The sequence below is a fragment of the Hylobates moloch genome, unplaced genomic scaffold, assembly GCF_009828535.3.
Source record: "Hylobates moloch isolate HMO894 unplaced genomic scaffold, HMol_V3 SCAFFOLD_18, whole genome shotgun sequence".
Lineage (NCBI taxonomy): Eukaryota > Metazoa > Chordata > Mammalia > Primates > Hylobatidae > Hylobates > Hylobates moloch.
In genome coordinates this window covers 58,448,686-58,461,604 of record NW_026652293.1, presented here as the reverse complement: position 1 = coordinate 58,461,604, position 12,919 = coordinate 58,448,686, and the positions used below count along the sequence as shown (strand labels likewise).

The 12,919-nt window shown below is 38.8% G+C and overlaps 1 protein-coding gene across 7 annotated transcripts in view; it reads left to right on the top strand.

Annotated features, from left to right (window-relative positions):
* The window catches only part of ENAH (ENAH actin regulator), a 159,410-nt gene extending 155,970 nt beyond the window's left edge, over nucleotides 1–3,440 (top strand). For all 7 annotated transcript variants that reach the window (XM_032136330.2, XM_058430914.1, XM_058430915.1 and 4 more), the window contains one exon: nucleotides 471–3,440. In XM_032136330.2, the coding sequence (XP_031992221.1) occupies nucleotides 471–508 (38 nt within the window). In that variant the 3' untranslated portion in view covers nucleotides 509–3,440. The remainder of the gene's footprint in view (nucleotides 1–470) is intronic.
* Nucleotides 3,441–12,919: the final 9,479 nt, after the last annotated feature.

Below are 12,919 nucleotides of genomic sequence, written 5' to 3'. Positions count from 1 at the left end.
AATGCAAATAAGGAAATACCTAGTTGATTAGTTGAGGGCAATGATTTCTATAGTCCTGCCCTTTTAGGATTAGGGTTTTGGGGAGGAGGTTTCTCCTTCATATAATGGAAATTATTTTTATAAATAGGGATTAAACAATATCCCTAAATTTCAGGTGTTGTCTTTTCTTAGATGGAAAACCACATGAACAGATCTTTCTCTAGGTTACCTCTACTCACCTATCCCAGTGCCCTCTTGTTTTTGAACCCACATAATCAGTGTTTTCATTTTGTATACAAAAGGAAAAAATAAATATATAGAAATTAGTATCATCTTTCTAATATTAAAGATGTGTGCAATGAAAGATGCAAAGTTAATCTTCTTATTACTGTGAGTTTGAGCACAATCCTTAAAGTTTCTTAAGAATGAATCACTCATTTATCTTACTTTATCATTATATTTATTTTCAATACTTGTTCTTTTCCATCCAGCAATCAGGCAGGAACTGAGCAAGTCAAATACTGCATAGAGGAACAGACTAAGGAGAGATAGGACCTTAATCTGGAGGAAAAAAATCCTACAGACAACAACTGTTCACAACAGCAAACCCCTACATTTTATGAGCTGTAAGAAGAAAATGGAGACAAACAGAAGGAGGGAAAAACCAACCTACTCTAAAAGCCTTCAGACATTATGACTCTGGTGATAAGCTCTTTCCCTCTCCGTTTGCTGCTTTTTTCTGGCCTTTACAACAGAATGGAAGAGAATCATATAAGAGTTCCTGTAACAGTTATGCAGAAAATACTAAAACCCATCAGGCAAGATCACCACGCATTGAAATAGTTTCCTATCAAGATAAAGTCACATTTTCCACAATACATTGCTAAAATAAAGAGGAGAAAGGCTTAGGAAGTTTTTTTGCAGAGAGTGCTGGTAAAGAATTGAGCAAGTTTGCTATTGTATTGTAATGTTTCTCTCAGGTTTGTTCTTCCTATCATGTTTGATATTCCACGAATAATTGAGATCAGCCCTATGTAAGTTAAGATCATAATATGTGGAACAAATGGAATTGTAAGTGCTTTCAAAGGGTAATATTTATAAGAAAGTGTCCGAAAAATGTTTCTTCAGCTTGAGGAATTTTAGGATGATAGGAAGTTTCTCGAGTTAGCCTTCATGCAATTTTGTAGATTAAAACATAAAATTTGTCCAGAATTTAAAGATTTAGATGCCTTCCTAAATTGTTACAATGCTTTACCAAATCTATGACTTCTACATAACACAAACCAGTGGTCAAATGTAAACACTATATTGTAGATTTACTGTAGGTTTTCAACCTTTTTTAGATTTATGCATGTGGACATTTTTATAATGTAATTACAATCACCACAAGGTTAGCTTTTTTAATTGCAGACAATAATGCATGTCACACTAATATGTAGTGGCCTTTTCAAGGCCTAGTCCCAGGGAAAACATTTTGTAGAGTATATGGGAGTGGGAGGAAGGGGAGGAATAATTTTTTATTTAAAGTTGATTTCTGCACTATCTTTTTCTCAGTTACCTGCATGAATAATAATGAGGAATATTTTGTGACTTTAATTGGTAAATATGTTACAAAACCAAGTACTTAATCTTTCACATCATGTCTTCAGCTATTTGTATTTTAACCAGTAATTTCAATGGTCTGAAACATGATTCTGAGCTTCACATAATATCTTAACTGTGGAACTCAAAAGTTTGATCACTGAATTTGTCAGTTATTATTACCTAGGTACCCCTGCTGTTACACAGGTGTTTAGATACGTGTTCCTGAATGAAGCTGCTTTTGAATTTTGTTATGTTGAAATGCAAGAAATAACAATGATGGCAGCAATTAAGGTCACAGAAATCATTAGGTAAAGGAAAACCAATGAGAAGTTCTGCAGTTTTCTTTTAATAAATAAAGTGAGACTTGGGTGGTGGGAAGAAGGAGTTAGACACTGCCTGCCACCCTGCGTGTGTGTGCTCTCGCGCACGTGCTGTCTATATGGAAGCCACTCCCTTTTCTTTCCTTTGAAACTGGTAAGGTTAAAATAGGGGAGAAATCCTATATGTTGCAATGATAGCTTTTTGGAAAACTTGAGAAGTCAAACTCTCCAGGCTCTCCATCTTGATTTATGCTTGAGTTGTTATGTGCCATACTTGCTTTGAACTCTGTTTTTCAGAAGTTTTACTAAAATTTTGAAATAATCACTTTCATCTGCTTTCTAGATTTTGTACGTCTCAGTCCATAAAGCAAAGCTTGTCGATAGTGTAGTTTTCTAAACGCTGAGAATTTGCAGCCTTTACCACTGCAGAGAAGTTTGGATGAGGGATTTTTTTTCTTTGTCAAAATAGTTCCTGTTTCTGTAGAAATTTCATTTTTAGATTAAGCTGTGATGGATGAGCTATCAATTCAAGTATACATTTCTTTTTTCTATCAGATATTCATTGTCATGCAGTAGTAGTAAAAACATCAAAGATGCAGCAAGCTTATTAAGTATTATTTTCTAAAAGAAATAGGAGGCATTTTCATCTTTATTATTGTACTTTTGGTTATGCAAACACTTTGATAATATAAACAGTTATGTCCCCTATAAATCTGGTCAGCAACCTCTTTTGATTTTGTTGGGTAAGTTAAATAGTCTATAGTAGGTAGAGTACTGGGTACAAGTGGTCCAAACTAAGATAAGAGACTAAAATAAAATGCTAAATCTTAAACTGGGTTTATGCACTAAACGTTTTGTGCCTTGGTCTAATATTAACATGATGTCTGTGTAAAATGACAAAAAAAAAAAAAAAAAACCAGTGTTGAATCATGCTATATTTTCCATCATCCCAGATTACTAAATGTGTTCTTTCCAAGAAGTCTGAATGAATTATTATATACATTTGCTATCATACATGACAGCTGTGTCATTATTAGAGATTTCAGTAATTAAAACGGGAAACAGAAGCCTAAGTTACTTACCTTATCAAAACTATGTTCCTTGGAACCACATTATTATGATGGTTTTTGTGCTCTTGTACATTGGATGTCTTAAGCTGAGTACAGTTTAGGGGATCCTTTCTAATGACAGGAAGGGACTGCTTTCCTCAACACTGTGATCTGACCTGTGACAAATCTGTACTATCCACTATGTAAATGGCTCACAAGTCAATTGCAAACAAACTGAATGTACAAATCTTAGTGCTGGTGCTGAAATCTCTTCAGAATAGTCATCATGATTTAAAAGTTTGTTTAAAAATTTGCAAGCATCAAGTGTCAATCAAAACTGAAGATGAAACACTAATGAATGTTGAATTCTCATGCTTTTAGGTGTACTTCCTTTTTAGAATTTTCAGTTTTCTGCTATTTTTACCGTAACTATTTTGTTTAAATTTGTTTCATTTAAGTTTCCTACACGCTAACTTCGTTTGTGCGATTGAAATAAAATTGCAGTATACATATGTTGCTTGTTTGTGACACTTAGATAATCTTCTGAAATAATTTGTTTTAAAGTAAGTTATATTGGATGTGAAAAACACCTTTTAAAGTCCAAGACTTTACTACTTAAAAGTTTACATGTCACGTCACTATTCTTTAAAGATTTCATAGAAGTCGTGAATACTAAGTAATGTATACAAAAGAAATATGTGATGATGTGTCTACTTTTTGTTTGAAATAACTGTTGGGTGTTCCCTCTTCTTATTTTCTCTCTGCCCACCTTGACACAGTAACTTCCTCTTATAGTCAAGATGATGATAAGTGTTTAATTTTTATTCCATTTTGTTCTGCAACACGTTCAGATGCTTAAAACTCATTCATGCAGTTAGAATCTTCCTTTCTGTAGTCTGCATGGTAAAGGACATTGTGTGGTAAAGGGCGTTATCGAGTAATGAATTTTAAGTATAGCAAAATGTGTGTGGTGTTTATACATGATGCTGATTTTTTAAAACCTACATATAAGCAGTAGTACTTTTTCTCTATTATAAAGTATTAATTTTGAGTTCCATTTTATAATTCTGATGTCTTCATTAGAAATACAAAAATACAATCCTTGTATTTTTTTTCTTTGACCAGACCCAAATTTTCCCCCTTTCCCCCCCACCATTCTCCTCTCCACTTATCGTGGACCGCGTGTTCCCAATATTCATTAACATTTGCAGCCATTACAGAGTTCACAGTTGTAAAATTTTCAGCTGATTTTTTTTTTTTTTTTTGCTCTATCCTGTCTCGTGTTCTTGCTTCTCTTCATATGTGTCAGTATTTTTGTCTACAAATTAAAAGTCACTTGTCATTCAAAAATGAGTTAAGTAACATGATAATCTTTTAAATTTGCCTAGCTACAACTTTTATGTCTCTTGTAAATTTATAACTTTCAGTGCCGTTGTGAAGAATTGGCCTTTTAATTCTAAGTAGTGTTATTACCCTATGAAGCACAGTGTGCAAAGGTATGCTACAGGGTCTCTTTAATTCCTGTGTATCCATTATAACTTTATAACACCATTACCCTTTAAATTCTACCAATTATAAGCAGCATAAAAGTAACTATATAAAGCAAACACCGCAAAGGAACTCTGTAGGAGCTCTTAATTCCTTTATGTAGCTATCATAAAATTCACTTTCCTGAAGACATTTACTCTATCATTCACTTCCAAACTTCAAACTTTTTTCTGGTAGCACCACTTTTGTTTTTAATAGAAAGATGAGTTCATATCTGTACATCTCTCCAAAGCTCTAAGGAATGAGAAAAGGATCCTAGTATATTGAAATTACTGATGTTTAATACCTCTGCCTTTTCACTGAAAGCCATTTAATATTTTTAAAGTCAAAACTTGACATACAGGTATTTATAAGGAATCTCCATGACTCTGAAGGAATGAAATTGATGTAGATAGCTTTGGCTACGTAAAGACATAGTAGAGGACAATTACTTATAAGAAGAGTTTTCTTCTGAGGATTTGTAGATTTGACTAAGCAGCTGAAGTCAGTAACCCCTCAAGAAAGGCCGTTTATAGGAGCCAAGAACTGTTGGAGGTCTGTGATGCAGGTTTTTCTGTTCCCAACATAAAAAGCTGTGGATTATTAGGTGTGTTCCCCTTTATGTTATCTCTAGATAATTTTTGAGACACCAAGATTTTTTAAAATATCAATACTGGAAAGATGAAACCTTCAAATTAAAACCTAAAATTGATTAGAAAGAAAAGTAAAATATTAATGCAGTAAATTTAGGATGGTTACAGATACCATCAACATAAATAAATGGAGTTCTAGGATAAATTATTTGTGGAATACTAATGGTCATGTCACATAAGAGTAAAATTAAATCTTTTGGTGAGGAGACACATTTGAAAACTGCTAAAGAATTAACTGTAAATTTGTCTAAATAGTTTTCTTTATAAAGTAACAGAAGCATTGTAAAAGGGTAAATAAATGACCATCATGATGACTTAGGATGCTGTAAGAATGTCTGCCACATTTATTGGTTATTTCTGTTGAAATCTGAAGGAATCGATACATCTGAAAATTGAGAAAGGGAAATAGGACTGTCTCCGTTACAGATACTCTGTGATGCACGCAACCTTCTAAACAGAAGTGTTAGTATCATTTAAAGCACGTAGTAGGCCTTGAGTATTTGCAGATTAACATACAGAAAAAATCAAAGATGAAGCCCCATCTTTTGAACCAAAAGAATCAGTGAGCTGCACCCCAGTTCTGTGAAGCATGTTAAATACTCATAAAGAGCAGAGAGCAGGGCCCATAGATGCTTCTGGTGTAGGACACAGGAATTCTAGGCAGAGGGAGAAAATTAGGGGCCCCAGTTGGTGGCTGAGAGTAAAAAGAATACACCATTTGAGTAGTGCTGTTCTTTTTCCTCAGTTTTTAAAGACATATAATTCCTAGTAGTTAGGTCATCTAAATAGCTCAGTAAACTGGTCAGAGGCGGGAGAATTGCTTGAGGCCAGAAGTTTTGAGATCAGCCTGGGTAACAGGGAGACTCGTTGCTACAAAAAAAAATTTTAAAATTTGGGCCAGGCATGGTGGTACACACCTGTAATCCCAGCTACTCAGGAGAGTGAGGCGGGAGGATCACCTGAGCCCAGGGAAGACGAGGCTGCAGTGAGCCGTGATCACGCCACTGTACTCCAGCCTGGGTGACAGAGCGAGAACCTGTGTCTCAAAAAAATTCTAAGAGAATATAGCTTTTCATTTTAATAGAAATTATTAGAAAAGCTTACGTATTTCATTAGAGAGCCCAGTTAGACTACATTTATTCTGTAAAAGTTCTACATAAAAATGACCTCATAGTTTATCATGTTGTAAATCTGATTTAACTGTTCCCCTTCAATTCCAAGAAAGATTTCTTCAGCAGTAGATGACAATTCTAAAAGCATAAAGAAATAACTAATAAAGGAGATGGATGATGTTATAGGTTGGTTTGGTTGGGTTTTAGTAAATAGTTACTCTTCTAAGAAGGCTTAGAAAATAGAGAAAATCGAATAGTTGGTACTTTGAATTCAATAGGAAAAAGCACTCAGAAGAAAAGAAAGTCTACATTGACTGGTGTTTAGATTGAGAGAGAGTTAATTTTCCCATCAAGTCCAAAAGTTTCCATCCAAGTCTATAGAAACTGAGAGAAAAGGTTATTGGCTTACACTTAAAGTATACATTGTTGTAACCATACAAGAGAAATACATTATAGAAAGCTTTTAAAAATTTGGTCTCAAGCACCTAACATTCTATGCTTTAGTCACATCTGTGAAACCTCTTTTCTTTTTTTCTTTTTTTTTTTAAGATTAAAGGCATTTTAAAAATAAATGTTTCATGGCCAGGCATGGTGGCTCACGCCTGTAATTCCAGCACTTTGGGAGGCTGAGGTGGGCAGATCACCTGAGGTCAGGAGTTCGAGACCAGCCTGGCCAACGTGATGAAACCCCATCTCTACTAAAAATACAAAAAAATTGGCCGGGCATAGTGGTGGGCACCTGCAATCCCAGCTATTCGGGGGGCTGAGACAGAAGAGTCGCTTGAATCCGGGAGGTGGAGGTTGCAGTGAGCTGAGACCGCGCCACTGTACTCCAGCCTGGGTGACAGAGTGAGATTCCATCTCTAAATAAATAAATGTTTTTCAACGTGTTTTATGTGAGAAACACCAGCTTTTCATTGTTAGTACCAGTTGATCTCAGGTGTCACTTGGTTGGTTCTGCTGACCGAGGCACTGGGCGTTTTAAATATGGAGTTTCCCTCCACCCTTTGATCAAGTCTGAGGTTTGTCCATCCTTGGTGGTGGGCTAGCGTCACCATGGATTCACAAACCCCATCTGATTGTCGTAAGTCATGAGGTCACCCCAGTGCCAGTGGTTGGGCATCATAGTCTGAGGTGATGAATTTGAGTTAGCTGTAGGCTAGTTCCACAACTCAGCAACAGCCCATGGATGGTTGGTAATAGACATTGACTTTGCCACTTAATTTTCCAGGGAGAAGAATAGCTTATAGTTTATCTGAGGAAGGTAATTGGGAAGGCTTAGATAATTGAGAAGAAAGCCCTGTTAAAATCTAGGTAGCATTTCCTTTCTACTCATTACTAGAGGGATGGGAGGTTCAGGCCTGAGTCAGGACTTCACAATTTGGTGTCCTTCCCAGAGGTACTTTAGGCCTGATCATTTTAAGTTTCAATTGCAAAAAAAATTTTTTGACGGAGTCTTGCTCTGTCACTCAGGTTAGAGTGCAGTGGTGCGATCTCGGCTCACTGCAACCTCCGCCCCCTGGGTTCAAAGGGATTCTCCTGCCTCAGCCTCCTGAGTAGCTGGGACTACAGGCGCATGCCACCATGCCCGACTAATTTTTGTATTTTTAGTAGAGATAGGGTTTCACCATGTTGGCCAGGCTGGTCTTGAACTCCTGAGCACAGGTGATCTGCCCGCCTCGGCCTCCCAAAGTGCTGGGATTACAGACATGAGCCACAGTGCCTGGCCTTCAATTGCAGAAGTTTTTGAAGGGAGAATATTTGATCCTCACATAAAATGTCCTTGTTTCTGAAAGAAAACATGGTAAAAAGATTGTCTTCGAGTCCATGTCTTTGCCACCTTGTTGGACTTGATTTCCCTTTCTCTTTGTTCCTCCTGCCCTCAGTCTCTCAGTCTGTCCTTTTTGCGTGTGGAGTTGTGGGCAGGTCATTGGACTGGGACTGACTTCACCAGTTTTCAGGCTGTCAGTCATTCTCTCTGAGCCTTCTACCGCTGAAGTTTAGTTCTTTTTTTAAATTCTTTTCGTTTTGTTTTTATTTTTTCCTTGCCACTATACAAGCAAGGATAGATAAAGCTTTTTATTATTGTTGTTACTATTTTGAGACAGTCTCACTCTGTCATCCAGGCTGGAGTGCAGTGGTGTGATTTTAGCTCACTGCAACCTCTGCCTCCCGGGTTCAAGCGATTCTCCTACCTCAGCCTCCTTAGTAGCTGGGACTACAGGCATGCGCCACCACACCCGGCTAATTTTTGTATTTTTAGTAGAGACAGGGTTTCACCGTGTTGGCCAGGCTGGTCTCGAACTCCTGACCTCAGGTGATCCACCCACATTGGCCTCCCAAAGCGTTGGGATTACAGGCGTAAGCGACCGTGCCCGTCCCTGATAAAGTTTAGTTCTGAATTTCCTCTTTCAGTGTATTCTCGGCAGCTACTGGTTGGTTTATTCTTTTTTTATCTTTTTCGGCTTCTTATTCTTTTGATCTTTGAAGAGAAGGAGAAAAAAGATCTGAGTTTGGCTCTCCCATCTTAAGTGCAGCTTTTAGTTGTTTTATAGTCATAGACGCTATTGCACTGGACAGCATGCATCCTGGATGTAAACAATGCGGAAAAATCAATGGAGTGACCATTTTGAGGTCAGTGGTGTTGCATAAAGCACCAGTGTTGTGCTGTTCTGTGCCAGTTTCCTCTGTGCCACGTGCTTTCACAGTTTGAATTATGGGCATCTCTGTGGTGGCTTCAGTGCATTCTCCACTGTGCTTCAACCTGGAAGCACATTCTGCCATTCAGAAAGACTGATTCCAATCATGTATTGGGACCACACGAGATCCATGCTCCAATTATATGAATAACAGAAGGTCCATTTGACTCTTCTAGTTAAAGAGCTGTTTCTAAGTAAATAGACTTTCCAGAGCTCGACGAAGTGAAGAAGCCCTTTCAATTCCTGGGCAGAATTCAGTGGTTTTCATATCATCTGAACCTGCTGTGCTGCTGTTTATTCTATCACTGTCATCCTTGAAAGGAAAAAAGGAATAATATTACCCTCTTGCCCTTGTTATTTTATATCTTCCATCTTACCCATCTATATCCATATAGTCATTCCTTCCGAGTTCCCTGGTTTTAATCCAAAAGACTCTGTTTAACAGCAATGTCTTGGCAGACCGGGTGCCGCTTCCGTGCCATTTGCGGGCTCTGAGTCTTTGCTTCATCTTAGGAAGATGAAGATAATGTGGCAGAAAGTCAGAGATGTAAATAGAAGTTTGGGATGATGAAAGATGGGTCCTGTTTTGCTGACATTCTTTACTTTGGTTCTTAGTGCGTGTCTTTTGGGATTCATTTCTTGCTAGCACGAATAGGACATGCTTTTCGTTAGGTGCTTTTCTTTTTTGGAGAACACGAAGTGTTTCTAACAAAACTGAATGAGCTAGAAAGAATTCTATTTTGAGACATCTGTAGTTGATGCAAAGTATTTCTGTAATCCTCAATTACAGTACTTACATATTTGCATAGAATTTTTTTTTTAATTTTTGAGGAAGCCTCTCTGGAGTCTGTATTTATAGGAGCATCCTGAAAGTCCCTATTATGTAGCTGGAGTGGGAGAGAGAGAGGGACAGCCACACTCGTGCTGTGAGCAGAGCACAACTTCAGGCAGAGTGAATGCCTTCTGAGTTCTCATTAGAAGCTTTCTGTTGCTCAGCCTCTTGCAGATTTCAGAACCTTCTGCTTAAGCCAGGTGTGATGGCGTGTGCTCCTAGGCACAGCAGCTCGGGGGGCTGAGGCAGAAGGATCACTTGAGCCCAAAGTGGGAGGCCAGCCTGGGCAACATAGCGAGGCCTGTCTCCTTAAAAATAAATAAACAAATAAATAAATAAATAAAAACCTTATCCTTGACCATTGTGCTTTCTGCTGCCCCTTTGTAGGGATGGGGGTGGGGTCAGAATAAGCATGTGCATGAATGGCGGAAAGCTTTGGTGGTGTTTGTTTTGTTTGTTTTTTGAGAGGTCGGGGAGTTAGCAGTGAACCTTTTTGGTTAAAGAACAACATACATAATTTCTATTTTGAGATTTAGAAGGTTAAATACATTTTTTTTCAGGCCTACCAAGTTGATAGACCAAAAGTATATAGTAGAACAGCACAGTAGAAAAAATTTAAAAGTGAATTTCTTATGGTCAAAAAGGATGATAGTGACAGTCCATAACCTTTCATAGTATATGCTGGAATTGGAGTCTCTTGTCATCTTGCTTTGCTCTGAATTTTAGAACTAGAAGTGTGCATGTATGTCAAAAGATTATGCAGAATTATTTTCTTTGCTAACGATGTAAACATTTGCACCCCATGAATGGGACTTTATAATCTGGAAGTGAGCCTAAGGTTGCATATACTGAAATCATGTTTTAAAAGTTAAGGTTGACTTAAGCATATACAAGGCTGTATTTTAATTGTAACTAGAAATCATTTACTATGCATACAGAACCTCATGTATCTTATCGTGGAATTTGTGAATTATGGGCCTTGCCGAATTCAAGGGTAAGGGAAACTGGTAACAACTTGTTTTAAATCAACATACTATAAGCTCCTCCTTGCTTGACTCAAGTTGTTTGAAAATCTGAATTAAACAGGATCTCATTGTCAGGAAACATCTTCTAAGCTTGACATCTGCGTTTAAGAAGGGAATGTGGAAGAGAGGGCGAGACATGAAACTAAAACAGCTGGCAGGGTAGGATCAGACCGCACCTGATTTTTGGACCAAAGTTTCATATAGGAATAAATAAAAAGGAAGACCACTTGTGAGCCAACCTAGGAAGGACTTGCCAGAAAGTAGCAGCTCCTGCTGCAAAATACAGTGCCTTCAAAATGATTCTCTGTGTGAATTGCATGCAATTTCATGTAACCATAAAGTGTAACCTGTATGTGCATGACATGTGTCTAGAATGTGTAAAGTTAGGATTCAGCAGGAAGGGGCCTAGCCCTGTCACTGTGGTGGATCAGTGGACCTGCTGAAGTCACTGGACTTATGTGACTTAGGTTTGCAGCATCAGACCCCTGTGTTTGCATTAAGTGGCCATATCATTGAAATCGGATCCATCTCTCCCTCAGCTTTCTTTCCTACTTTGCAGCTTTGCTGGTTTTAACTGCTTCATTCTTCTGCTTCTTGGTATCCTTTTTTCTTTTGAAATAAAAAGATGAAATACTTAATTCAAAGGAGACTTGTATTTATTTTACCAGTTGCTCTTAATTTACCAAAGGTATATGACATGAAAAGAGTTGCATTCCGTTGTCTTGGTTGTGATTCTGACCTTAAAATACGCTCAGTTCTAAAAGCTTGAGGAGCGTTCTATACTGGTCCTTCTGCATTTCAGCCTATCACCAAGGGGAGTGTTTTGCAATCCGCCATCCTTTCCCTGAATGCTGCTGCTCCTCTATGACGGAAAGCTTGGTGACCTCTTCATTGGAGGCGTCCAAGGCCAGTGAACAGCCTGTTGGTAAATGAACGAGCTGCATGCACGTGCTATTTTCCTCCAGGACCAAATGCCCTGTGCATTTTAGCATTAAGCATACTTACTGCAGGAACCAGTACTGGTACCACTGCAAAATTACACAATGGCACAAGTGCTTTGGGGCTTTGAAGAGCTGAAGACACACATAAGACTTAGCGTTCTCAGGCCGGGCACGGTGGCTTATGTCTGTAATCCCAGCATTTTGGGAGGGGTGGGCGGATTGCTTGAGTCCAGGAGTTCAAGACCAGCCTGGGTGACATGATGAAATCCCATCTCTACAAAAAAAAAACAAAAAACTTGGTGTTCTCACTCTGTGACCATCCTGCCCCTCACTGGAGGTCCCTAGAGGCAGGTGCCTTTCAGCTAAGAACATCTGGGAGTCTGGTTTGTGAGGAGCTTGCTGGCACATTAGTGTAAAGGGTGTGATCCTTCTAATGGCCACACTTTTCTGTATAATGTCTTTGTTTTCATTCTCTGATGTCAGGGAGGTGAAAAGAAGGCTCAGGTGAAAAGAAGGTTCATCAACTGAACCAGAGTAACTTGTCACCTCCTTTTTCGCCAGCCTCGTTTCTAAATAGACTGAATGTCTGTTACCTCTCCTCTCCTTTTCAACTGAGAAGCCCTTGGCGTACAGCGGAAAGGGGCTGTAGGGGAATGCATTTTGCCACTGCAGTCATGAGCTGACCCAGCCTCCTGTATTCTTGGATGTTTTCATTCTAGGCTGAATCCCATTGTGTTATGGCAAAGAGGCCAGACCCTAAGAGACTATATGCTGAAAAGATCTGTGAAGCCCCTCAGTTCCCAGTAACTTTTGGAGCTTATTGTCATGAGATTGCTACCCTAGCCCTGGGCGGTGTGGGCAAGGACACCGTGGCACCTGGGCACTGAGTCTGGGAGTTGTATTTTAGCCTTCTCTCCTCTCAGCTGTAAAGTGAGGTGTTTGGGTCTTCAAAGGTCATTCCAGCTCCAGCTTCTATGGTTTCAATATGCTGGGGGTATCTGGCTGAGGCTCCCCACCCAGGTGGCCCGGCTGACAGTGACAGTATCATAGAGTGCGAGATAGCCTCTGTCACCACACTCACACTGACAGCTGCAGACACAAGTATGGAGGGGTTATGTGGGTGAAGTTCAAGGCTTCTCTCTGTGAACAAGCTAAAAAGAACCACTCATTTGTCATTTCTCCTTGGCCACAGGCTATC